Source organism: Melanostigma gelatinosum (genome assembly GCF_949748355.1).
Source record: "Melanostigma gelatinosum genome assembly, chromosome: 19".
In the NCBI taxonomy this organism is placed as follows: Eukaryota; Metazoa; Chordata; class Actinopteri; order Perciformes; family Zoarcidae; genus Melanostigma; species Melanostigma gelatinosum.
Window position 1 is genome coordinate 20,714,087 of NC_136652.1, and position 24,188 is coordinate 20,738,274.

The 24,188-nt window shown below is 46.8% G+C and overlaps 2 protein-coding genes across 4 annotated transcripts in view; both read left to right on the top strand.

Moving 5' to 3' along the window:
* Nucleotides 1–16,142, top strand: part of galnt14 (UDP-N-acetyl-alpha-D-galactosamine:polypeptide N-acetylgalactosaminyltransferase 14 (GalNAc-T14)) — a 116,320-nt gene extending 100,178 nt beyond the window's left edge. Inside the window, exons 10-15 of the mRNA XM_079290574.1 lie at nt 2,958–3,084; nt 6,939–7,031; nt 8,033–8,116; nt 9,192–9,336; nt 10,649–10,768; nt 14,685–16,142. Of these exons, the coding sequence (XP_079146700.1) occupies nt 2,958–3,084; nt 6,939–7,031; nt 8,033–8,116; nt 9,192–9,336; nt 10,649–10,768; nt 14,685–14,843 (728 nt within the window). The 3' untranslated portion in view covers nt 14,844–16,142. The remainder of the gene's footprint in view (nt 1–2,957; nt 3,085–6,938; nt 7,032–8,032; nt 8,117–9,191; nt 9,337–10,648; nt 10,769–14,684) is intronic.
* Nucleotides 16,143–16,798: 656 nt separating this feature from the next.
* angel2 (angel homolog 2) lies at nt 16,799–23,782 on the top strand. 3 transcript variants are annotated; one of them, XM_079291014.1, is made up of 9 exons: nt 16,799–16,912; nt 18,147–18,964; nt 19,300–19,520; nt 19,976–20,045; nt 20,475–20,905; nt 21,004–21,139; nt 21,435–21,507; nt 21,721–21,851; nt 22,773–23,782. In XM_079291014.1, exons 1-9 carry the CDS (start codon nt 16,827–16,829, stop codon nt 22,934–22,936), a joined length of 2,130 nt encoding a protein of 709 aa, XP_079147140.1. In that variant the 5' UTR covers nt 16,799–16,826; the 3' UTR covers nt 22,937–23,782. The 3 variants fall into 3 exon arrangements, with proteins under 3 accessions (XP_079147140.1, XP_079147141.1, XP_079147142.1); XM_079291015.1 differs by having other exon boundaries at nt 21,438–21,507; XM_079291016.1 differs by lacking the exon at nt 16,799–16,912 and adding an exon at nt 17,681–17,817.
* Nucleotides 23,783–24,188: the final 406 nt, after the last annotated feature.

Consider the following 24,188-nt stretch of genomic DNA (forward strand, 5'->3'; position numbering starts at 1 on the left):
ACATGTATTTCATTTTCATCAGAATTAGTTTGTAACGCAGTCACAGTCATGCAAACTGTCTTCTGAGCCAGAATGCAGAGGTTTGAATGTTCGGAGTTGATCCTCTTTGTTGGCTTCTGCAACCCTTGATAGTCTGACGGTTTGTTTTCATCGTCGTTCTGCTGAAAGTTCAACAGGAATGTAAAAACAGACCCGGTGTACGAGTCAAAAACTCTTCAATCTGAGACGACAGCAGACAGACTGTCAGTTACTCATTTGCACTTCATTCAGCTTCTCGTAAGTCTACCGACTGCAACATCGTCACTAAATGCATCTAATTATTACGGTATATGTTATTGTACATCATAGTGTCTATATAGTATATGTATGATGTTTTTAACGTGTTATTGTGAGTATCACGTCTCCCACCCACCAGCCCCGTCGTATAAACCAATAAAACACAACGATGTGTACCCTATAAATCACCTGAATATCAAATATTAATATCACTGCTGTGAGCAGCTGAGTGAAGGTGAACTTTTCAGTCAGCGGTCCTTACAGCCTGACATCCATCCAGCAGCAACATCTGGCTCTCCTGCTGCTACCTGCCTGCAGTCATCTGAGCTGTGTGTGTGTGTGTGTGTGTGTGTGTGTGTGTGTGTGTGTGTGTGTGTGTGTGTGTGTGTGTGTGTGTGTGTGTGTGTGTGTGTGTGTGTGTGTGTGTGTGTGTGTGTGTGTGTGTGTGTGTGTGTGTGCGTGCTCAGTAACAGTGTTTGAGTCAGTTTGCTGATTGCTGTACTGCTTTTCTCAGATCAATGAAAGACTGTTAGCCTGTTTTTCCTTTCTTTCTGACGTGCACACACACACACACACACACACACTCTCTCACACTCATTTGCTCTCTGTGGTGTTTCTGTCAGTCTCACAGGCTGTGTGTCAGTATCTCAGTATCTCGCTGACTTCTCTTGTTCTCCTTTGTACTCTCTGGTGTTTCATCTTTACCTCCATCTCTCCTCTTCCTCATCAAACCGGGTCCACGCTCTCATTTTCACTTCCTCTCACCAATTCTCTCTCTCTCTCTCTCTCTCTCTCTCCTCTCTCTCTCTCTCTCTCTCTCTCTCTTTCTCTCTCTCTTTCTCTCTCTCTCTCTCTCTCGCCTCTCTCTCTCTCTCTCTCTCTCTCTCTCTCTCTCTCTCTTTCTCTCTCTCTTTCTCTTTCTCTCTCTCTCTTTCTCCCTCTTATTCACCGTAACACTTTGTAGTTCGCAGCATCTCGTTCTTTGGGGAAGCTTTGTTACTTCTCCTTGTCTCTCCTCGGAGCTCAGACATCAGCTCTGCCGGTTACATTTAACACACACACACACACACACACCACACACACACACACACACACACACACTCACACACACACTCACTCGTTGCAGAGGGAATGAGCACAGTGTAAGCAGGTCAAGTGAACACACATTCTGCACACGTGCACATTCACGCTGCATCAGACAAACAAGTTCAGAGTCCGTCAGCGCGGATCGTCGAATGTTCAGAGAGGTTTGTCCCAAAAAATGACAAGGAGACAAAACTTCAAACGAACCAGGATGACACATATTAAAGTGACTGTGAGGATCTTTTAACTGGTTCTGAACCAGTCTCAGTCTAGTCCTGATCCTCTACATGAACCAGTCTCAGTGTAGTCCTGGTCCTCTATCAGAACAGAGACCATCAGAGAGAAGATGGTCTGTTTCTATAGAGTTGTTCTTGATGCTCGTCATCGGAGCCACCGGGTCGGATTCTGGTGAAACCAGATGAACCAGACCCAGATCCTCCAGCAGAGACCGGTCCACCGCGGACAGACCCAGATCCTCCAGCAGAGACCGGTCCACCGCGGACAGACCCAGATCCTCCAGCAGAGACCGGTCCACCATGGACAGACCCAGATCCTCCAGCAGAGACCGGTCCACCGCGGACAGACCCAGATCCTCCAGCAGAGACCGGTCCACCGTGGACAGACCCAGATCCTCCAGCAGAGACCGGTCCACCGCGGACAGACCCAGATCCTCCAGCAGAGACCGGTCCACCGTGGACAGACCCAGATCCTCCAGCAGAGACCGGTCCACCGTGGACAGACCCAGATCCTCCAGCAGAGACCGGTCCACCGCGGACAGACCCAGATCCTCCAGCAGAGACCGGTCCACCGCGGACAGACCCAGATCCTCCAGCAGAGACCGGTCCACCATGGACAGACCCAGATCCTCCAGCAGAGACCGGTCCACCGCGGACAGACCCAGATCCTCCAGCAGAGACCGGTCCACCATGGACAGACCCAGATCCTCCAGCAGAGACCGGTCCACCGTGGACAGACCCAGATCCTCCAGCAGAGACCGGTCCACCGTGGACAGACCCAGATCCGGCTTCACTGCAGCCTTGGACCTGCAGTCCGCGCTCCGGAGGGAGGAGGAGAGCTCAGCTCCCGGCAGCAGCAGCGTCTCCTCCTCCTCCTCCTCCTCCTCCTCCTCTCTGGGAGCCGACACCACGCTGCTGGACGTATTGCTGGACCCGCTGGAGGGAAGGGAGGCACGGGAGAACCAGGACCAGGACTGAGAGGGGCAGACTGTGAAAATGAGAGGTTTTCTAAAGGGACTCTGGAGCTCAGAAACAGTACCACTGGACACAGGGACCAACAGAATCAACAAAAAAAGACAAAAGACCGTCACCAAGTGCCTCATAATGAAAAAAAGACAACAGACTTAAGATGAGTCACACAAAAACAGGAAATGTTGCACAACGAGGGCTCGCACATCTATTCTTGACACGGTGTCTGGGTTGTTTTGTCAGTTTGTTGGACTGAGAAAAGAAAATAGAAAAGAAATATGTTGCAAGAGAAAATGAAAGGCCTTTTGTTTTCACCGGTGGCTCGGTGAGAAGAATGAATAGAGAAATGCCGACGGTCCACGAGTTGAACGTCGGCTGTTTCCCCGCTTGCAGAGATCTCGTTCCGGGTGTGGCAGTGTGGCGGCAGTCTGGAGATCCTGCCCTGCAGCAGAGTGGGTCACGTCTTCAGGAAGAAACACCCGTACGTCTTCCCCGACGGCAACGCCAACACCTACATCAAGTAAGTGTGTTCGTGATGTCAGGATTTACATTCTGGGGGGATTTTAAGTATGCAGTCAAGACTGCAGCAACACTTGTACAAATAGCTTTATTAGCAGGATTGTTTCTTCTTATCCATGCACCTCGGAGGCACAGAACTGATCAAAGATTTCCTTTGTCAGTTCATCCTTTTTCATGCTGAATGACTTATTTTCTTATGAGTGAATCTCTGGAAAGCACAAGAATCAAAGTGGTGCTTCTGTGTGATCCTTTGTGGAGGAACTCAGGTTTACAGATCTGTCGAGTGTCAGTGAACAGACCAAGTTGGACCAAGTCCATTCCACCTGCATTAACCCGACATAAACCTCCACAGCTTCTGTCCAAGCCCGACCGGAGCGGCAGTTCTGCTCCCGAGCCCTTAAGCAGCTAAAGTCCTGTCAGTGCGGTACCAGACGTCTGTGACCCGATCCCCGACATGCACCTTCTCCTACCCAACGTTCAGCACAGTCATAAGCCACCATCGCCATATGTCTCAAACAGAGACTGGAGAACATCGCCCCTCATCAATGAGATGAATGAGACTCATTAACGGGAGCCGAGCGTCTGTAGGAAGCTGCTGTCAGTGACGTGATATTCAAACAGCAGCGACAAAAGACAACATAGTCAATGTTAATGTTTGAATCACATTATAACATCTTGCTTTTTTAAAATTCACAATAAATATAAATGAACTCTTGATTGATTATCTTTTCCAACCAACTATTTGTCCTTTCCTGAAATCATTTCACAGCACATAGTCATTAACCTACCGAACTAATAATCACACGGACGTCCAGCTGACTGATCTGCTGTTTGACTGATGTAACACGCAGGAAACATGTCGCGCGGCGCTCGCTTGCACTCTGAGCTGTGTGTCGCCGCGCCACCGAGAAAGCTGCTCACATCATTGTTAAAGTGGATTTACAGCTGCCCGGGAGCCTTTGAGCTGCGAGTACAATAGCATCCTATTAGCATAAGCTGTGTTCTGTTCTCTGCCCCTTTCAAACAGTTCAAACTGAGAGATGTTTACAGGCAGTCCACTAACCCATTAACGGCACTAACGCGCTCGGGCTGCGTGTGGATTGAGCTCGTATTCAATAGATGAATCATGGTTACAATAAGGATGCTGGTTCCATTCAGATATACCGACTTGAGGTGCACTTTTACTGCATGGCGTGTTTGTCCAAGTGTTGTGCAATGTGCCATAAGAACAAGGAAATGGTGACAGTGTTCAAAACGTTTCTTTTTTTACTGTCCCCTTTGGTAGTGAATATCATATAACGTATACAGCGTATATGGCTCTGGGAGCGACCTGTCAATCACGGTGAACTCCTGTTTACAATGTTTACTGAGGGAATAAATCAAGAGAGAAGTAGAGTCATTTTCTCATAGACTTCTATACAACCAGAGGAGTCGCCCCCTGGTGGTCACTAGAGAGAATGCAGGTTTGAGACACTTCCGCATCGGCTTCACTTTTCAGAACCGGAGGTCGCAGCCGGTTGACTATCCGTGTATAGAAAGGCATTCTGGGAAACCTTGTAAACAGCAAACTGTAGAAGAAGACAAGTGAGCTCACAGAAAACTAAATTGCAGCGCTTTATCACAAAAACAACTCCCGGGATCCAGTGAACGCCACAAACCGACCATTCATCTGGAGTGTTACTGCCTGAACAGTTCAGTAATTCAGGAACCTCGGGCACGTGAGCAAGGCATTTACACTGCCGGGGTTGGAAGCTAGGTTCCCCTTGAGGCCTAATGGGCGGAGCTGCCAGGTCGGATTGGCTTCAGCCCCCCAAACAACGAGCGCTCCACGCTGCTCAACGGCACTCTGGAGCGAAGCCTCGCCGGCAAACGGCTCGTACAAACTTATTGTTTTGTGTCAAGCAGCTAATTGACGCCAGCGCTGAGACTTTCTTCTTGTTCCTCCTGTCGGGGCTGTTCAGCCGCCCGTGTCGCTCCTTGTCGGTCGTTACCGAGGCGACATCTGTTCCGTGCGGACGACGGCGGCGACGTCTTTTTGTTCGTATCACGATGACCCCATGTTTGTGATCAACGCCGCTCGCCCCAAACAAAGCTGCAGTTGTCTGCTCCGCCGGTTAATGAGCCGGAGGCTCGACGCCGGCGGTCTGAGTTATGAATATGCTGAATAAAAATAGCTGCTTAATAATTACGATAACAAAGATTATGCTGGTTACCGCTCCCTCGCCGAGGCCTGCTGCTGTGTCCTGTGTGTGTGTGTGTGTGTGTGTGTGATGATTGATTTATTTTAATTGTAAGCCTGTGTGTGACACGTATTTATGTTTGTACGCCTACAAGCATCTCATATCCTCCCTCGCTTCCCCTTTCATTAAACCGCCACAGCCAGTGTGTGTAACGCCTGTAATGGAGGGTTTCTATCATTTCAATGAGATAGTTCACAGCTCAGAGAAACTCGGCTAATAGCTAATTACTACAGAGAGACAGAGAGAGAGAGGAGGAGTAAATGGAGGGGTTTAGAGATAAAGAAAATGTGCTCCGGCTGAAGTGAATGAAGCGCGGGCCGAAGTGAATGAGAGGTTCAGCAGTAGGATTTACAGCCGGTGTAAACCTGCAATATGTGTCTGGATATCTGTAAAGAACAAGTTAATGGCGGCTGTTCTCTCTGCAGCAGGTGAACACTGCTGATGTCTGTTCTTCCCTCTTTGCAGCAGCTTCTCCTCTATTTCACTGTGGTTAAAATGTCAGGTGACGGAGGAGAGGACAGACCTCACACCTGGTCCTCTTACTCGGGTTCTCAAGCTTCTTTAACTTAAAGGAACAGTGTGTAACATTTAACTCATTGCCAGCGTTGGAATATAATATTCATAACTGGTTTAATCAGCGTACAATCACCTGAAATTAAGAATCGTAGTTTTTTTTCTGAGCTTTGAAAAAGCCATTTGTATCTAGATCGGAAGCGGGTCGGCCATCTTGCCCCGCCATGTAAACCTGTGTTATGCCACTGTCAGCTGGAATGACCGTCACCTATGTCACTATTAATCCAAAATTCATATATTCAGGGTCAGATTTTACTGGCGCTGGCTTGTCTCCCGCATCACTTTTTCATTTCCAATCCATTTCTTGTCGCTGCAGCTGAGGAAACGTGAGCTGTCGAACAGTGAAGACTTGTTTGTACCGCGTGATGCGTCTTGATTGGCCTGGTGATACATTATATTATTTACTCATGCGAATTCTTGAGCACATTGAGATATAAAAAGAAGCAAATTTCCACACAAAACAGATTTTTAATTGAATGTAAATGTTAAGCAGTCGACCAGAGGTTGAGGGCAGCTGTTCTTACTCACATTCAGGGAGTGTTGCGTGTGTCATTGTTCTCATTCGAACATTTAAACATGGAGGAACGTGTGACCTTGAATTGTTGGAAGAAATCGTAGTCTCTCGTGCCTCCACGGTAAACAGAGAATTAAAAACAGAGAAAAGACTTGATGGATTGAAGTAAACGGGGTTTTATTATCAAAGCATCCGTTTACAGACGCTCACACAACTTGTGCAGTTTAATTTGTCGCATGCTCACGACTTAACAAAACACATCGTCACCAGAAACGCACTGTTTGAAACACGTGTTCTCTGTTCTTTCATCTGTGTTCTCCGTGGAGACATGCGAGAAAGTCAAAGTGTTCAACAGTTCCAGGTGACACGAGGCGAGTAATATATACATACTCATGGTCATCGTGTGGGTGAAATATACCTTTAATGAGTTTCAGCCCAAGTGTGACATGAAGCAAGTACCGGTATGCTGCAGCATGAAATTAGATTGTGAGGCACCACGGTTTTAATTCTGTGTGTTTGTGGATACAGGAACACACGTCGCACAGCCGAGGTGTGGATGGACGACTTCAGTCTCTTTTACTACTCTGCTCGGCCTGCAGCACGAGGGAAGTCCTACGGAGAGTAAGAACACACACACACACACACACACACACACACATGAGATCACACGCAGCTGATTTTCACACTAGCCTGGTTCCAGATCTCTGAATTGGCTGCAAATCTCCAATCAGGGCTGTTGTTGTGCTCGTTGATGGCTCCAGTTCTTCAGTTGGAAAAACACCAATCTGAGTTTTGTGGGTGAGGTGATGAACGGAGATGTCGTCTTCTTGTAGCAGAACCAGAGAGAAAGCAACAGAAAAGCGTTCACGTCCATCAAATGATGCAAGAAAATCTTTGCCAATTTCAACGGCAACCAGGGGGGAGTGGCACAACTTTACAGTTTTAAAACGTGTTCAGCGCCCCGAGCAGCGTCTGCAGCTGTGCTTCACCACAATAACTAAAAGCTGTGACTCGAATGGGGCCATAAAGTAGACATGTATATTGATCTGCAGTCGTGCCCACGATGGACTATTACAACCAGAACACGAACAGCAGTGAATACAGAACCGTGACTCACATCACAGAGTAACTTAACAACCCCTGGAAATGTTTTCGCTGACGTCCAACAGTTAAAGTTGAACTGAAACGCAGCTTTTCAATCTGGCGTGTTCCTCTAAAATACAATAAATGGGTTACATCGGACCAGAGTTTGGTCCCCGAACAGGACGCGAGTTCCCACAATGTGAGTAACACAATAATCATGAAGAACACAGCGGAAAGAGACATGAAAGCCCACAGCTGTGCTCAAATGTCAGCGTTTATCTGTCAGACAAGGTAAACACTGACATTTAAACACAACTGGAGGCTTTCGCCTGCCTTTCCACATCACACGCTCCCATTATTTGTCCAGGCGGTTCGTTCCTTTTTAAATATCAGTACGAATGTTTTTGGTATGCCTGGTTATTTCATGAGCACTTCCTCGTGTCTTAGTGTACGTCACAAGGGTTCTGAATATCTGATTATGCGGCTGCTTCGTTCTTTCATCTGAACGTCTGATTGGGTGTTTGTTTGTGTGCCACCAGCATCCGAGGCAGAGTGGAGCTCCGCAAGAAGCTCAAGTGCAAATCCTTTAAGTGGTACTTGGACAACGTCTACCCGGAGCTCAAGTAAGTGTGTGTGTGTGTGTGTGTGTCTGTGTGTGTGTGTGTGTGTGTGTGTGTGTGTGTTCAAACACTGCACACCTCTGCAACGCTTGGTGTTGTCTGCAAAGGTGCACGATGCACGCATCTGTTTTTATCAGTCAAATGTCCACAGTGAGTGTGCACCCACCTTCCACCACACTCAGGCCATCTTCCTGTCTCTTTGAACACCTCATTCATTGTCTTTGTCATAAATCTCTCCCTTCGTCCTGATTGGCTGAGCTCCAACAGGCCCCGTCTGCACACACACACACACACACATGTAAACACACAACGCTTACCGACGTCACACGCCCTGGCAGTGATTCTTATAGACAGTATTCTACTTTTACACGCACACAAATGCCAATACAAATGTCTTTAAGACACATAAGCGCTCTCATTGAAACACTCTATCTTTCAAACACACTTCAATACACACACACTCACACACACTGAAATGCGCATTTATCCACTGAAGGCTGGTGTTAATCCCCCAGAATGGAATTAACAGGCTCGCTCTCAGGAGAGGACGGACCTGACCCTTAAAAACGCAGAATAACCTTTAACGGGTTATTAAAACAGAGAGAGATAGCAGATTGAGTTAATGCTACAGCGCTTAAGCCCGAGTTTATAGCGCGGCCGACGATGTAACAAGAAAAGACTGAGAAAGTTCATCAAAGAGGAAGATTGGGAAGAAACTTTCTGAAGTAATGAGTTTGGAGAAGCGTGGCCTTAAGCGGGATTCGTTAAAAGGTGCATCGGGCGCGTCGTTTTGGTGAATCACTGTCAAATGAACTGCGATATCTTGATGTAGTTAATGAGACTATGGTGGAGATGATTGGGGTCTTCTGTCTCATCTCAGTGAGGCTGTTAGTGTACCTTAAAATGAAGACGATGTATCCTCCAAACCCAGCTTTGGGTAAATATGGTTTTGGAGATAAATCAACAAATCACTCAAATCAACAAAAATAATCTTTTTTCACTTACTTTGAGTGGTTTCAAGCTGTGGAGTTTTGATATGTATTTTTGTATTAACTCTATGTTTTGTTCCCTGCATCAGAGTCCCAGACGACTCTGACTCTCAGTCCGGGGTGATCAAACAGCGGCAGAACTGTCTGGAGCTTCGCCGGCTGGAGGGCCAGGAGCTGCCCGTCCTCACGCTGGCCCCCTGCATCGGAACAGAGGGGGTCCCCTCCAGCAACCAGGTGAGTCCACCGGGACCTCAGAAAGACAATGTTGTGATGCAGAAAATGATGTAGCTCTCCTCCGCCATGAAGAGGCAGGATGAACAGATGAATCTGGGATGAAGTGAACAGTGAACACATCTGAAGACGGGTAATAAAAAGGTCGTCAAATCATCTGATGTGAAATTATAACCTTTTGTTTTAAAATGGCCAGAAGCGGTCCACGTTTGGTGAGTGTGAAACGATAGTCCACTGTTGGTAATATAGGAGTGTTTGTGTGTGGGTGTGCGCGTGTGTGTGTTCTGCCTTCTCTCCACCATAATTAATACCCGTAGGATTCAGATTATTCTGTGTTGAGAGCGAGTGTGGAGGCTGTGATCCGCCCTAACAAGCCGCCTCGCAGAGAGCAAACATGTCAGCAGCTGAAATGCCCTGAAGGCTGGGGAGGCTGGCCTGTGACTGGAAGGTTGCTGGTTCAAGTCCCTTAACTAAGAAGGAAAAACACTGAGATGTGTGTGTGTGTGTCTGTGTGTGTGTGTGTGTCTGTGTGTGTGTGTGTGTGTGTGTGTCTGTGTGTGTGTGTGTGTGTGTGTGTGTCTGTGTTTCTCCTCTAAGCTCTTATTTTCTTTCCCAACACGTTTTTCTCCGACATGATTATTAATACATCGGGGCGCTGTAACTTTGAACCTTGACCTCCTTAGTATTTGCTGCTTGTAATAGTGTGTGTGTGTGTGTGTGTGTGTGCGTGTGCGTGCGTGTGTGTGAGAGAGGGACGTGTCAGACGGTCAGAGTGGTTATGAACACAAATTAGCACTAATGCTACCACAACACTGTGTTTGCATATCTTAGCGGTTGCATCTCTTTCTGTATTTTCTGCATTATAACAGATTAGCATAATATACAACGTTTCTCTTAATTACCCTTCATTCTCTTTCTTGATGAACTAATAGACGCTATGCTGGTCCAAGTCCATCTCTTAGTTAAAGGAGCAATAAACGACATTCAGAGCATTAACATAGAAGCAAACTATCGTTTATGTAAAGATTTAGAGGCGCGATGTCGACCTGAGCAGAGGATGACGTCACCCTCCCTCTGTGTGTGTTGTAATCTGAGCTTTTGTGTGCTTTGTTGACATAGACGGGCCGGCCACGCATGCCTTTTAGTGCATGTTAGCGTGCTACACTGGTTAGCTCACTGCACTGCTCTCATATTACTTTGATGTCTCGCTTCATGACGGCTTATCAGAAACAAAGCCGAAGCAGCAATTTTAAAAACAAACCCAGAAAAAGATGAAATAATCTTTCTATCTTTCTGCCTCTGTCTCCGTCTGCAGGAGTGGGTGTACACTCACGGGCAGCAGATCCGACAGCAGCAGCACTGTCTGTCTCTGTCCACCACCTTCCCGGCCTCCCAGGTCCTGCTGATGCCCTGCAACATGGCCGACGGCAAGCAGGTCTGCACACACGCACGCACGCACACACACGCACGCGCACGCACACGCACACACACGCACACACACACACACACACACACACACACTTAATGTGGCATGAAGCCACAGGCGAGTCACTACCGTATATCATGTGGCTGCTAAATTAATCTAAATGTTAATTAATCTAAAGCTAAATTTGTCTAAAGATGATCGTTATACACACACACACACACACACTCACACTGCTAGGGGCAGATGCTTGACAGATTTTTGGACGGGCAGCTTGAAATACTCCACACACACACACACACACACACTTGTCATTACCTGACCACTGGACACCTTGACGGCGTCCCAGAAGCCCCTGCAGCAGAGAACAACCTGACAACTAATAAATCACCAGAGAGAGAGAGAGAGAGAGAGCGAGAGAGCGAGAGAGAGAAGTAGCTGAAGATCACCTCATTACACCTCACCAACTGTTCAGTCTGCATGGAAAAGTGTGTGTTAATTCTGTCTGTAAGGATGTGATTAGTGTGCGTGTGTGTGTGCGTGTGTGTGTGTGTGTGTGTGTGTGTGTGATTCACTGTGTGTGTGTCATCACTGTTATGCATTATTTGATCGATGAGTCACGAGTGACGTGTGTGAAAGATGAAGTGGCCAGAAAGAAAGAAGTTGAGAGATAAAATGGAAGAAAAAACTAAAAAAACGGAGATAAGGAAATAAAGAGAGAGGAGGAAAGGACGAGCAGAGAGATAAGAGGAAAGGAGCCGGAGGAAGGTGGGATTAAAGAAGACAAGGAAAGGAGGAAGGAAAGGATGGCGTGATGATGAAGAGGAAAGCAGGAGCTGAGAAAGAGAGAGAGGGATAAAGGAAGAGAGGAGGAAAAAGAAAGGAAGTAAAGTCCTAAATAAATCCAGAAGAACACGGCGGGTACACGTCAGCAGGACCTCAAAGGGAAATTAAGAAGCATAATACATGAAACACAGTGAATCTGAGATGATTCAGGAGTCTTCTGTGTTCTATTGCAGCTCTTCCTGCTCCGGCTTTAGAATAATGAGACAGGTCTGGATGTATTTATACACTGAGAATAAGTTCCCCTGTGGCAGCAATAACACCAAGAAGTCTCAGTGATCGACATGTCAGGAAGGGAACGAGAAGAAGAACGAGAAGAAGAAAGAGAAGAAGAAAGAATCAGGACAGTGTGTGTCCGAGGCAGCACGATGCAGCCAAACAGAGCAAGATAAGAAGAGGAAGGAAGAGAAGGATGTAGGAAGGAAGGAAGGAAGGAAGGACAGAAAGAAGGAAGAGCGTACGAAGGAAAGAAAGGAAGGAAGAAAAGGAAGTAGGTAATACCGAGGTAGGATGAGAGGAAAGTGGAACAAAGGAAGGAGGGAATGAATAATTCATGGTTAAAAGAAGGTATAGAGAAGGAAAGTGAAAACGAGAAGGACGGAAGGAAGAATAAAAGAAAGTGATGGGAAAAGGAAGGAAGAAAAGAGAGGAGGACAGGAAGGAAGAATGAACGAAAGAAAGTAAGGAAGTACATAGGTAGAGAGGAAAGTGAAAGAAAGGAAGGAAGAAATAATTCATGTGAGGAAACAAATGAAAAGGCTAAAGTGTGAGTGAGAGGGAAGGAAGGAAGTGAAGGAAAGAGGCAGAAGGAGTTGAGGTGACTATTACCATAAGTGAGAGAGTTGTACACCACACACACACACACACACACTTATACATGTATATATATATATATATATATATATATGTATATATATATTTATATTTATATATACATGTACACACAAAGATGTACACACACACACACACCAGAGCCTGTGAGGATGTTTTGTGTGTTTGTACTTTAGCTGAGCCACTGAAGCGCATCGCTGTCATGTAACTGAAACGAGTAAACCTTTGTACCAACACACACACACACACACTCTACTGGGACATGTGACAGCACTCGGTGTGTGTGTGTGTGTGTGTGTGTGTGTGTGCGTGTGTGTGTGTGTGTGTGTGTGCGTGTGTGTGTGTCAGAATGCAGGAAGTAGAGCGATGATAGCTAATTAGAGTGAAGATCCACTGGAGAAACACAGCGCAGAGCTAAAGATTGCAGGCGGTCATGGTGCCTTCAAATCCCCGGCGCGACTTGACCGAGACACACGTACCTCGTGGTCTTTGTTTAGACCCTGATGTGATCCAGACTGAGATCTGGGATCAGGATGTCCACAGCGTGACGTCACGGAGCATTGAGGGAGCAGACGTTGTTCTTCTACATTTCACTGCTGGAGTGTAATCAGATAATCTACCTTTAAAGAATGAATCTGTGTGTGTGTGTGTGTGTGTGTGTGTGTGTGTGTGTGTGTGTGTGTGTGTGTGTGTCTGTCCTTCTCGTATCTCCACAACCGTTCCTCCCGTCTACTTCACACTTGGCAGGTAAATCACTGAGGACCCAAGGATGTGCAGTGTCGAAGTTGGTGCAATTTGGTGCAATATTAACAATAATCGTTTGTTGGACAGACGAGCGACAGCGCTCTGTGCAGCATGCGGGGGGGCGGAGCTTCAGCTCTGTGGACTGAGTGGACGTACCAACGTCCGGACTACCACGCGCTCCAAATGAGCACTCATGCGCTCACGTTATGCAAAACAAGAAAAGCAGAATGATTGAACTCCCCTGAAGTAGGAAACCCAGGAAGTAGTCATGAAACTTTAATAACTGAAATCCCCAGAGAGGAACAAACTGATTGAGTAACTTCTTGCATGTTCAGTGTGTAAAGAGGAGGACAGATGTGTGAAGTGTGCTGTTCTCTCCTCAGCGCTGCTGCGGCGCTCAGTAACGAGGTGAATACTAATTGATTTACTTTTAATTATGCCCCCCGTCTTTTTTTCTTTTTCTTTCAATTAAAAAGCCTTGCGGCCCGTCGTTACACTGTAATGAGCGTGTCATCTTGTCAACGCCTCAATGGACCCACAATGCAACTCTGCAGAACAAAGCATGCTGTGTGTGTGTGTGTGTGTGTTGTTACAAGGCCCTACGAGATCAAGATATGACAGCGATACGCTTAAGAGGACCTGCGAACACAATATGGCCGCTCCCTGCCGACATACACAGATATGAACACACACACACACACACACACACACACAAACAAATAGGTGTTCACACTCAAATCACAGACACACAAAGATACACTTCCAAATATTTCATGTCCACACCCACATTCTGTTTTTCTCTCGTTTTTCTCTCTCTCTCTCGCTCTCTCAGCCACCAGCTGGATGAAAGCCTCTTTTCATGTCTGATCCTATCTGCCGCTTTGTTTTTCCAGATAAAGAATCCGGCTATGAATAATGCACACGCGCGCACGCACACACACACACATGAAAAAGTGTGCAGAAGTGTGTGTTTGGTCAGAGCATAAAGTCAGGAGAGGTCTCCATCTAGTGGTGGCTGATGGGAATCAGCATCTGTTAACGTGTTGAAGTTTACTTCAAGGCACTGAACTCTGCTGCTGTCCTCACAAACACCGACAGCATGTAACCATAGAAACAGACCGAGGGGAAGTTTGAGTCATTGCATTTAAATATTGTCGACCGTGCAGCAAGTTCTCTGTAATAAACCTGTTCGACTGAAAGAGGTCATTCCTGTGATAACTGGAAGCTTCTCTCAGCTGCTCACAGATCTGTTTTATTCTTTGCTACTTTAAGGATCTCTGGTTTATTTCAACCTGATTTATTTCTCATCATCTTGCTGCCGTGTCTCTGTCGGTCATGTTGACTTCGCTCTCTCTCCGCCTCCGTTGCAGAGATTCATGGAGACGAACAGCGTTTATCTTTCTTCACATGAATCATTCCAGACGCTTGTCACTGAGTCTGACCGACAGCAAACGCGCAACAGAGCGAGAAAGTGTGACGCTGTTCCTTGTTCTTTGTGTTGTTCCTGCAGCGGTGGCAGAAGTCGGGCACTCACCTGGAGCACCTGGTCTCTCGCTTCTGCCTGGACTCGGAGATGGCTCTGGACGGGATGGACTCCTCCCGAATGCTGGTCATCAGCCCCTGTGAACTGAGCGCGTACACACAGAGATGGGAGGTCCCCTTCTCCTGACCCTTGACCCCCGCCCCCCTCCCTCCCCACGACGTCACCCGCTCACAGCCTCACAGACCGGCTGCAGAGAAACCGAGAGGAGACGCACGAGTCGAAGGTTCACGAAGGCTTTTATTTTTACGCCTCTTCACTGTTCGTCATGAGAGGAAATGACGTCTAAAATCCTGATTCATATGAAAGATCCCTGCAGGATCGAAACATTATTAAAGGAGGAGACACGTCAGAGAATGTGTTTGGAGGCTGTTGAGAAGTTTGAAGAGTCAAACCAAGTGCACCTTAAACCCCGACCCGTCTCAGAGTCCAGTCGGACAGAAAACTACGTCAGAGAAAGTTTTCTTGTAATCGTTTGCAAACGGACGAGTCTGGTTTCGAGAATGTTTAAGAATCTTGGAATTAAAACCAAGCACAACTTGTTTATTTTTGTTTACTTCGTAAAAAAAACCCTCACTGTCTTTACTGCAGCGTCCAGACAGGATTGTGAAACGATAAATCCAAGTTCTTCTTGGGATCAGACCAGGAAGTGAAAGTTAATCCTCTCGTTTATTATTACAACCACACTATCATGAACAGCACGCGACCCAGCTGACCAGACTAACCGGTCAGCGAGCAGAAATATGATTCAAGTAAATAAAGTAATTAGTGCGACAGATTGCTTTGTACCAAAAGAGAGTAAAAGATGCAACGCTGGTAGGTCTGGAAGGAGTCCTCTCATTGCTGTTTGAGAGAGTTTCTATCGCTCTTAGAATCAAAACGTTTTCTAATCTGTGACCTGAAAACAACCTCCTCCTACTGTGAAGCATGCAAAGTGGACGAAAAGACGTTATGTGACCGTAAAAAGACTGAGAAGACACTGGAGACAATCTGACACAGAAAATCAAACGATGATAACCCCCGAGAGCAAAGGGCTTCAGGTGAACACAGAGAGAGTCTGCAGCACATCTCGTATGTCAACCAGCAAATTCAGGTGTTTTACTAAACTGTTCTGCTGAAAGGTGTCCACTCTTGATGCTCTTCTGTTGGTCACATACCTGACTCATTCCCGAGCACACTGACGGGACACGGGGCTCGTTGCTGACGGACGAACTGCAGCTGCAGTGGAGATCAAACCTGTGACCCTCAAGCCGAAACACAAGTTAACTACAGACCGATGTTGGGGACAGTTTTACAAATGATGCATTTCTTTTTCATTTTGGAGACAGACTCTCTACTAATTGTGTCCCAACTTTCCTGTGTTTGAAATCATCCACTGCATCACTTTGATATCCTGTTTGGCTCCTGAATAAAGGTTTTATAATGGCTGCTTGTTTTGTTTTTGACATGCGTTTTTATTTACCACTATTTCAAGTACCCACAAAAGAAATATCAGTCACAGTAAAATTACTAAACTTGGCACAATTACAGCCAATATTTCTCAATACTACTGCTCCGACCCTGAACAACTATACAGGCTCCTGCAGGGAGGGGAGGTAGAGGTGAATACAACTCTGGGTCTATGATCCTTGTGATGGGAAAATAATAATTACATTTAAAGAAGTGCTGTTCTGTCTGTCTGATAAAGGAGAAGACATCCTTCTGCCCATAAAGAGGAGGCTAAAGGGAGTGTTAGGTGTGCTCTCGGGAACTAACTTGCACCCCCTTTATGTTGATCTTTTATGGGGGGGTGTTAATATTTACATCAGAATAATAAGAGCTCAGTGGTTCAGCAATGCAAAGAGCTTTACATCATCAAATGAGCCTAAAGAGAGAAATAAGGGGAGTGGGGAGCTCGTGTTTTATGCAAATTAAAGCGTAATGTACTGAAGTGAGAGGGGTTGACTCCCCCCCCACACACACAGAGAGAGAGAGAGAGACAGAGAGAGAGAGAGAGAGAGAGAGAGAGAGAGCGAGATGTGTGTGCTGACTCTTCTTCCTCATCGACTGCTGCTCTTTATCAATCTCAATCAATCCTTTATATCGCGTGTTAACGACATGGAATAACAGAACATGGTCGCACGTCAGCAGCTGACATTTGATATTTTTAAACCGTTTTGTAACGACACCGTTGTCTTCGGGAAGAGGTTCGCTTTTACGTAAGTAGACAATGACCTTTTCCATTTCGCGACCATGATATTTTTCTGACAGCTGCTCTTCAAATAGTCGAATTACCAATTTTGCGGATTTATGCCGTAACGACTGGTGATTGCTGCGTAAGAAAGCGTGACGTTTCAGGACTCTCTCGATAAAACACTGATGTAGTCGTCAGCTACGTTTCCAGTCGGGCCACTATTCCACCGGACCGAGGTGGCTGTAGTCCGTTCACTGTCCGCACCGTGTGATTCGAGTTCAGAAACCGAGACGACAAAGACTACAAGTTCCAGCGAGAGGAAGAAAATGGATGCTGCATTTAACGCTCTCGGAAATAACGAAATTACTTCTATTAACATCACGTACAGTGGTAATTTCGAAAAAGAAGACGTTTCTTCATAATAAAAAACTATATAATCGAGTAGTTTGCTGCTTGTCTTTTTAAAATCACGAGCAGGCAGTCCAGTGGCGGATTAAACAAATATTGGCATTGTATTTATTAAGCTTTTCCTTAACGATTACATTCTTACTGCAACTGTCGTTTTTCCTTCTTCTTCGTCTTTCATTTTGTCCAAGTTTCACAAAATGTTCCATCTGTGCAGCCTGTTAAATACGAATAATATAAAACCTACTTCAGGTGAGGCGTTACTCCTCCCGTCAATCGCACGAAAAGCACTATTTCACTATTCATCTTAAAAACCCGAGCTCATTTGGTGTCCCCGAAGGCAGCACAGGTTCCGCGGCCCATTGGCGGTGACGTGTAATGCTGGGGACTCAGAAAGTGCTGTGGATTGTTTTGAATTCGATTGAAAACAAATATTCGAGACTTCGATAATGTTCGCTGATCATCATTTTTGTAGATGTTTCCGAGCCAAAACATAAACGATGTCTCTTCCAGCCCGGGAGAGAAGTAAGTTAACGTGAGCTAGCTAGTCAGAGCTAAACAATAATGACATTAACGCCAAACATAAACGTGAATTCTGTTAATAATAAATCAAATAATCTTCTTTCCATTGTCAGTATCTTCTGTCTTAGGTATCCTAGCTTTAGTTTATAACTTCTGTTTCCGTTGTCTGTTTTTATATTTACTATATGTATTATTTACTGTGACTAATCGAAGACAGTTGCTGCTTAATCTTTGTGGTTTTTAAATGTGACTAAAAAATGAATCTTACAAAAAGTATTGATCAACCAGTTGTTTCATCTCTGTATGTTGACGCTTCCTTCTCCTCCTTTCAGCCACCCCATGTTCCTTCGTCAGCTGAGCTCCTTCAGCTCCTCCTTCCTTCCCCGCGGTCGTCCTGCTCTCTGCAGGACTGGCTTCAGGAGCAGCGGTGCCTCCTCTTCCCACCTCCCCCATTTCATCCCCACTCCTCCCCCATGGTGGTCCATGCGGGGATTCCCCCCCCGGCCTCCTCTCCACCCAGCAGCCCATCGGGTCTTCTCCGGTAGGACGTTACACCCTCGGAGCATCGACCCGGGTCACTTCGGCGGTAGTTGGCGTTCGTTCTCCTCCTCGGCCGGCTTCATGATGGAGCGCTCCCACAGAGACAGAGAGCCTCCTCACAAACGGAGGAGGAGCGCTGAAGAAAGGGATCATAGAGGAGGAGCAGCAGGGGCGAGAGGAGGCCAGGCCAACGATGGAGGCTCCAAGAGGGAGCACCATCACCTGGAATCTCCTCGAGCAAACCACCGCTTCAAAGATGGAAGTCGAGACCGAGGGAAGAGCTGGGGAAACGGCAGAGACGAAGATGTAGAAAGGACTGAAGCTCAGACCCCAAAGTCCAAACCTGAACGGGATAAAGTTCCCGATCAGCGAGCCAACCCCTGGTTCACAGAGAGGGGTGCAGAGCAGCAGGGAGGGTGTGAGAGGACTACAAAAGGACCCGAGGGACAGTTAAGGGACAGAAGTAGCGATGGAGGCCAGTGGGCGGGGCTTCTCTCTCAGCCTCGCAGCACTACGCATCCCCCAAACCCGTGGCAGGTAGCCGGAGCCGACGGGCAGCTTCCTCCACCTGGAACCTGTCCGAGGGTCCGACGACAGGAAGACGAGAAATGTGAGTGTCAGAGGTTTTGCTTTATTTGACTCATTCACTTGTATTGTTCTGTACCGGGCGGTTCGTCATAAGTCAATCACTTTCTGACCTCACACAGTTCTAAAACATGTTTTTATTACATGTTAACCTTTATGAGAGTTAAAATGTTCAGTAGACCACAACAAACAAGGTTATTCACAAGTTTAATTTGAATACTTTTAGTTTTGCCATGAAGCCTCCTGGCTTTTGTCAGTCTGAGGTAAACTTTACTAATGTTTCTTTCTGTTCTCATCTTCTCTCTCCTCTCCTCTCCTCTCTCTCCTCTCCTCTCCTCTCCTCTCGTCTCCTCTCCTCAGCTCTTCAGAGACACTGGGAGGCCTCACCCGCCCGCAGTAACGACACCCGACCACCGGGGGACAGCACGGCGTTTGACTTCTCGGTGATGTCCTACAACATCCTGTCTCAGGAGCTGCTGCAGGACAACGTCTACCTGTACCGACACTGCCGGCCCGGCGTGCTGCCCTGGGACCACCGGCTGCCCAGCCTGCTGGCTGAGATCCAGCAGCACAACGCTGATGTGAGCCGGTCGGATCGCTAGAACACTTTAATGAGATGGCTGTTGTATGTAGAATAGAGGATTCAGCAGGATATGTGGTCAAAAGTATGTGGACACGTGAATATTGTTTAATCACGGCTGAAGTCGAGTTCTGCTCAGGCCGCTCAATATCTTACACACCAAACTGAGAGAGACATTTCGTTATGGAGGTGGCTTTGTGCACGAGTGCATTGACATGTTGAAACAAAGATGGAAGCACATAGTACACTTAATATCATTCTATATCGTGGCATTAACATTTGTCTTCTTCAGGATAGAGGGTCAAACCCAAACCATGAAAAACATCCCCAGACCCAAAGAAAACGAACTGTGTGGACAGGAGTGTCCGCATACTTTTGACCACATGCCGTAAAATATATACTCTGACATGTAAACTTTTTAAGATTGAAGATTTGATGGAAAATGTCCTTTTCTAGATCCTGTGTCTGCAAGAAGTCCAGGAGGACCACTATGAGAACCAGATCAAACCTGCTCTCCAGGACCTAGGTGTGTGTGTGTGTGTGTGTGTGTGTGTGTGTGTGTGTGTGTGTGTGTGTGTGTGTGTGTGTGTGTGTGTGTGTGTGTGTGTGTGTGTGTGTGTGTGTGTGTGTGTGTGTGTGTGTCCGCAAGTGAAGACATTAACATGATGGAAAAAATTGTACAAATGTATTTTCATGTTTAAAACAGTTGCAGTCAATATGCTTTTATTGTGAAATTATCCACTTTATTTTAGGTCTGTGTGTTTTCTCTTTTTATTATTAATTTGTGTATTCATGAAACTGTGTGTGTGTGTGTGTGTGTGTGTGTGTGTGTGTGTGTGTGTGTGTGTGTGTGTGTGTGTGTGTGTGTGTGTGTGTGTGTGTGTGTGTGTGTGTGTGTGTGTGTGTGTGTGTGCGTGCGTGCGTGCGTGCGTGCGTGCGTGCGTGTGTGTCTCAGGTTACCAGTGTGAGTACAAGAAGCGAACAGGAAGTAAACCAGACGGTTGTGCCGTCATCTTTAAAACCTCCCGCCTGTCGCTCCTCTCCTCCAATCCCGTCGAGTTTTTCCGGCCCGGCGACGCCCTCCTGGACCGGGACAACGTGGGTCTGGTTCTGCTGCTGCGACCCAACGACCCCGAGCGCCGGTCGGACCCCTCGGCCTTCATCTGCGTGGCCAACACTCACCTCCTGTACAACCCGCGCCGCGGCGACATCAAGCTGGCCCAGCTGGCGATCCTGTTGGCCGAGATCGGCCGGCTGTCCCGCCTCCCGGACGGGTCGGCCAATCCGGTTGTGCTGTGCGGGGACTTTAACTCCACGCCGCGGAGTCCGCTGTACAGCTTTCTGACGACAGGCAGCCTGGAGTACAGAGGACTACAGAGCAGCATGGTGAGATACACACATGATGAGAGAGGTAACCCATCAAATGGTTCATCAGTGAAGAGCATTCTAGATTTTTATATGTGTGTGTGTGTGTGTGCGCGCAGGTGTCGGGTCAGGAGAACAGTCCCAGAGGTCAGCGTGTCCTCACGTCGCCACTCTGGTCTCACAGTTTGGGAATCAACCATCAGTGTCAGTACGAGAACAAACCCACGGCTGAGTCGTCCTCCAGCAGCCCGACAGGTGCAGCAAACTCAACACACCGTACGGCTTCATTTGTAGTTCAACACATTAGGGGTTAGCTTAGCTTAGCACAAAGACTGGAAACGGGGGAAAACAGCTAGCCTGGCTTTGGTCAGAGGTAGTAACATCCACCTCCCTCTGAAGCTCACCAATCCACACGCGTTATCTTGTTTGTTTGATCCGTAACAAAGATAAGAGTGGTCTCAATCCTTTTACTGCTCCTTAGTCTGGTTCTGGTGTGATTGAACTCGGCTTACGTCGGATGTTTAGTTGACGTCTGACTCTCTCTCCGCAGTAGAAGGAGCGATCTCTCATCTGACCGTCGAGGATCTCGCCACCAAAGCTGCTGCTGCTGCTGCTTCCAACAGGTGAACGCTCTCCCTCCCTTCACAATGTCTAATAAATAACCCAGATCTAAGCCAAACACAGTAACCGTGCGTGTGTGTGTGTGTGTGTGTGTGTGTGTGTGTGTGTGTGTGTGTGTGTGTGTGTGTGTGTGTGTGTGTGTGTGTGTGTGTGTGTGTGTGTGTGTGTGTGTGTGTGTGTGTGTGTGTGTGTGTGTGTGTGTGTGTGTGTGTTAGAGCGAGGATCGAGCACAGTCTGAAGCTGCGGTCGTCCTACCAGCACCACCTGAAGCCCGATGGGAGACCTGAGATCACCACCTTTCACTCTCGCACCGCCATCACTGTGGATTACATCCTGTACACCCCCGGTACTACACACACACACACACACACACACACACTGAGATCACTTTCCTCTCCGGGGCGTTATCAGTATACATACTGGAGTCCATGCCCGACTTTAGGCATCAATACCAAAAGAATACTTTTGTTTTTGATACCTTACTTTTGTTTTCAGTTGAAAAAGATAAAAACATTCAAACTAGATGAAGACGCTTGATTTAAAGTTATTCGACAGAACAGTGACATAATAAAATACAAACTCCTGATTTTAAGTGCCAGTCGACAACTTTTCAACCTGACGAAGTCAACCGGATCCCTTCTGACGTGCTCGACAGATTTAGAGACTTATTCACACCATCAGGGAAAAATCAAGAAATATGTTCAAATATATTGAATTCACTCCCAATGCAAAGCTCAGTTACTTCAGTTGTTCCAACAATCGCCACTCCCTCTACTGGGAACACACCTCGATGCTCTTTGATAACTGAGGATAGCTACCGCCGTCCACTTCCTGTTTAGGTACCGCCGTCCACTTCCTGTTTAGGTACCGCCGTCCACTTCCTGTTTAGGTACCGCCGTCCACTTCCTGGTTAGGTACCACCGTCCACTTCCTGTTTAGGTACCGCCGTCCACTTCCTGTTTAGGTACCGCCGTCCACTTCCTGTTTAGGTTGAACTCGGTGGCAGATAAAACTGCATAAAGAAAGCGAGGCTCATATGGAGCCATTACATTGTGCAAGGAACATTTTTTTCATGTAAAGTTAAAGGCAAAAACAGGTCTTTCACCGCTTTAAATCAGGATCCGATCAAACAGGGAGAATCTGACGAGCTCTTTAATTTAAGAAGTATTGTCGTACGATCTCTTATTAACCTTCACAATCTCTCTTCTTGCCTCTTTTTGTCCCTCTTTTGTCTTGTCACACCACTTCCTGCCCTCCTCCTTACAAGAATTCATCACACCTCCTTCACTTCCGGGTGGGCGGGGCCTCCAACTGCTGGGCAGGCTGTCATTGGTCGGCCAGTCGGAGCTGGAGGAGGTCAACGGCCTGCCCAATCGGTGTCACTCGTCCGATCACCTCCCTCTCATCGCCAGCTTCCGCTTCCAGCTCTGACGGCCAATCAGAACAGCTCCTGAGGCGCGACGCCTCGACACGATGCAGCTCGGGGAAGAAAGAAGCGTCGAAGATGTCGACTGAAGTAAAACACAAACTAATAGAAGGTTCAGTTGTTTTTCTCTCTCAGACGTTCTGAATGCTGAAACTCTGCTTAAATTGTGACGGCCAAGAAGAAACTTGATCCAATTAAACACTGAAATATCATGATTACTCTTAAGCAGTGGAGTTAGTGGGTGAAATGTGTTGTGACGTATAGAAACACCAGTGGACCTGTACTAACTTTTAATCTGGAGCGTTGTTTCCTTGCTGTAGAGCCGCTCACAGCTGTTTCCGCTCGTGTGTGAAACGTTTATCATGCGAGATGTGAATCTCTGAAGGAACAGATTTTAAATCTATTTTTTACAGCGTGACCGTTGTCATTAAAGTGCTGCTGATGAAATAAAAACGACTTGATACGTTTGTGGGCGGGCAAAGCAACGAACAGCCTAAATACTTTCACGCCTGTTCTACAGTCCAGACGTCTAAGACGGGGACGAGCGTTTACTTTAGCTCTTCTCTTCACGCTTCAGACGCATGAAGACGTTATCGGCTGTGTAAGGGAGTGAGTTCCAAAGGTTTCAGAGTTGCCATGAACATCTGTTCTTCTGATATTATGTTCTCTAATTTATGACTTTGCTTCACATTTGCAACCTTCTGAGAGAAGCTGGAGCTGCTGCACAGTCAAGCGGTCATAAACAAGAGAACTGGAGGAATGAAATGTTTCAGATGTTCGGTACTCGTGGACGTTGTGCTATATTTTCAGACTAAATACATAACAAGGACTGGATGTATTTTTCTAATATTTTGGGCAGTTTGTAAATAAAATAACTTGTTTTTTCCCGTGGCTGCTGTCGGTTTACTGTTGTCATCAGTGTCGATGTCGTGTAGCTTCTAACTGGAACACAGCTTCCTGTGTGCGTAACAAAATGTTCAACCACGTGAAGAAAGATGGCTGCTTCTCTCTGGTTCCCCATCGGAGGAATATCTGCTGTGTTTTACTTCACAAATATCAAACACTGAATTATGCTTATCTTACAAATTTCATTCTAAAAATTTGAGTTCTACAAATAAAAGCACTCAAAGTCTACTTACTGGCTTTTTCTGTGCATTTCATGGTCCTCAGCAGACGCAGTTTTCCCACTTGTAGCTCCGAGGTCATAACCTCAGCGTGGCGGTACTAGTATCAAAGGTACTTCCAGTTTGTTCGTGT

Coding starts and splice junctions, on each gene's coding strand:
- angel2 (XM_079291014.1), top strand. CDS start 16,827: ATGGTCGCACGTCAGCAGCTGACATTTGATATTTTTAAACCGTTTTGT. Junction 18,965..19,299: donor ACGACAGGAAGACGAGAAAT/GTGAGTGTCAGA, acceptor TCCTCTCCTCAG/CTCTTCAGAGACACTGGGAG. Junction 21,508..21,720: donor GCTGCTGCTGCTTCCAACAG/GTGAACGCTCTC, acceptor TGTGTGTGTTAG/AGCGAGGATCGAGCACAGTC.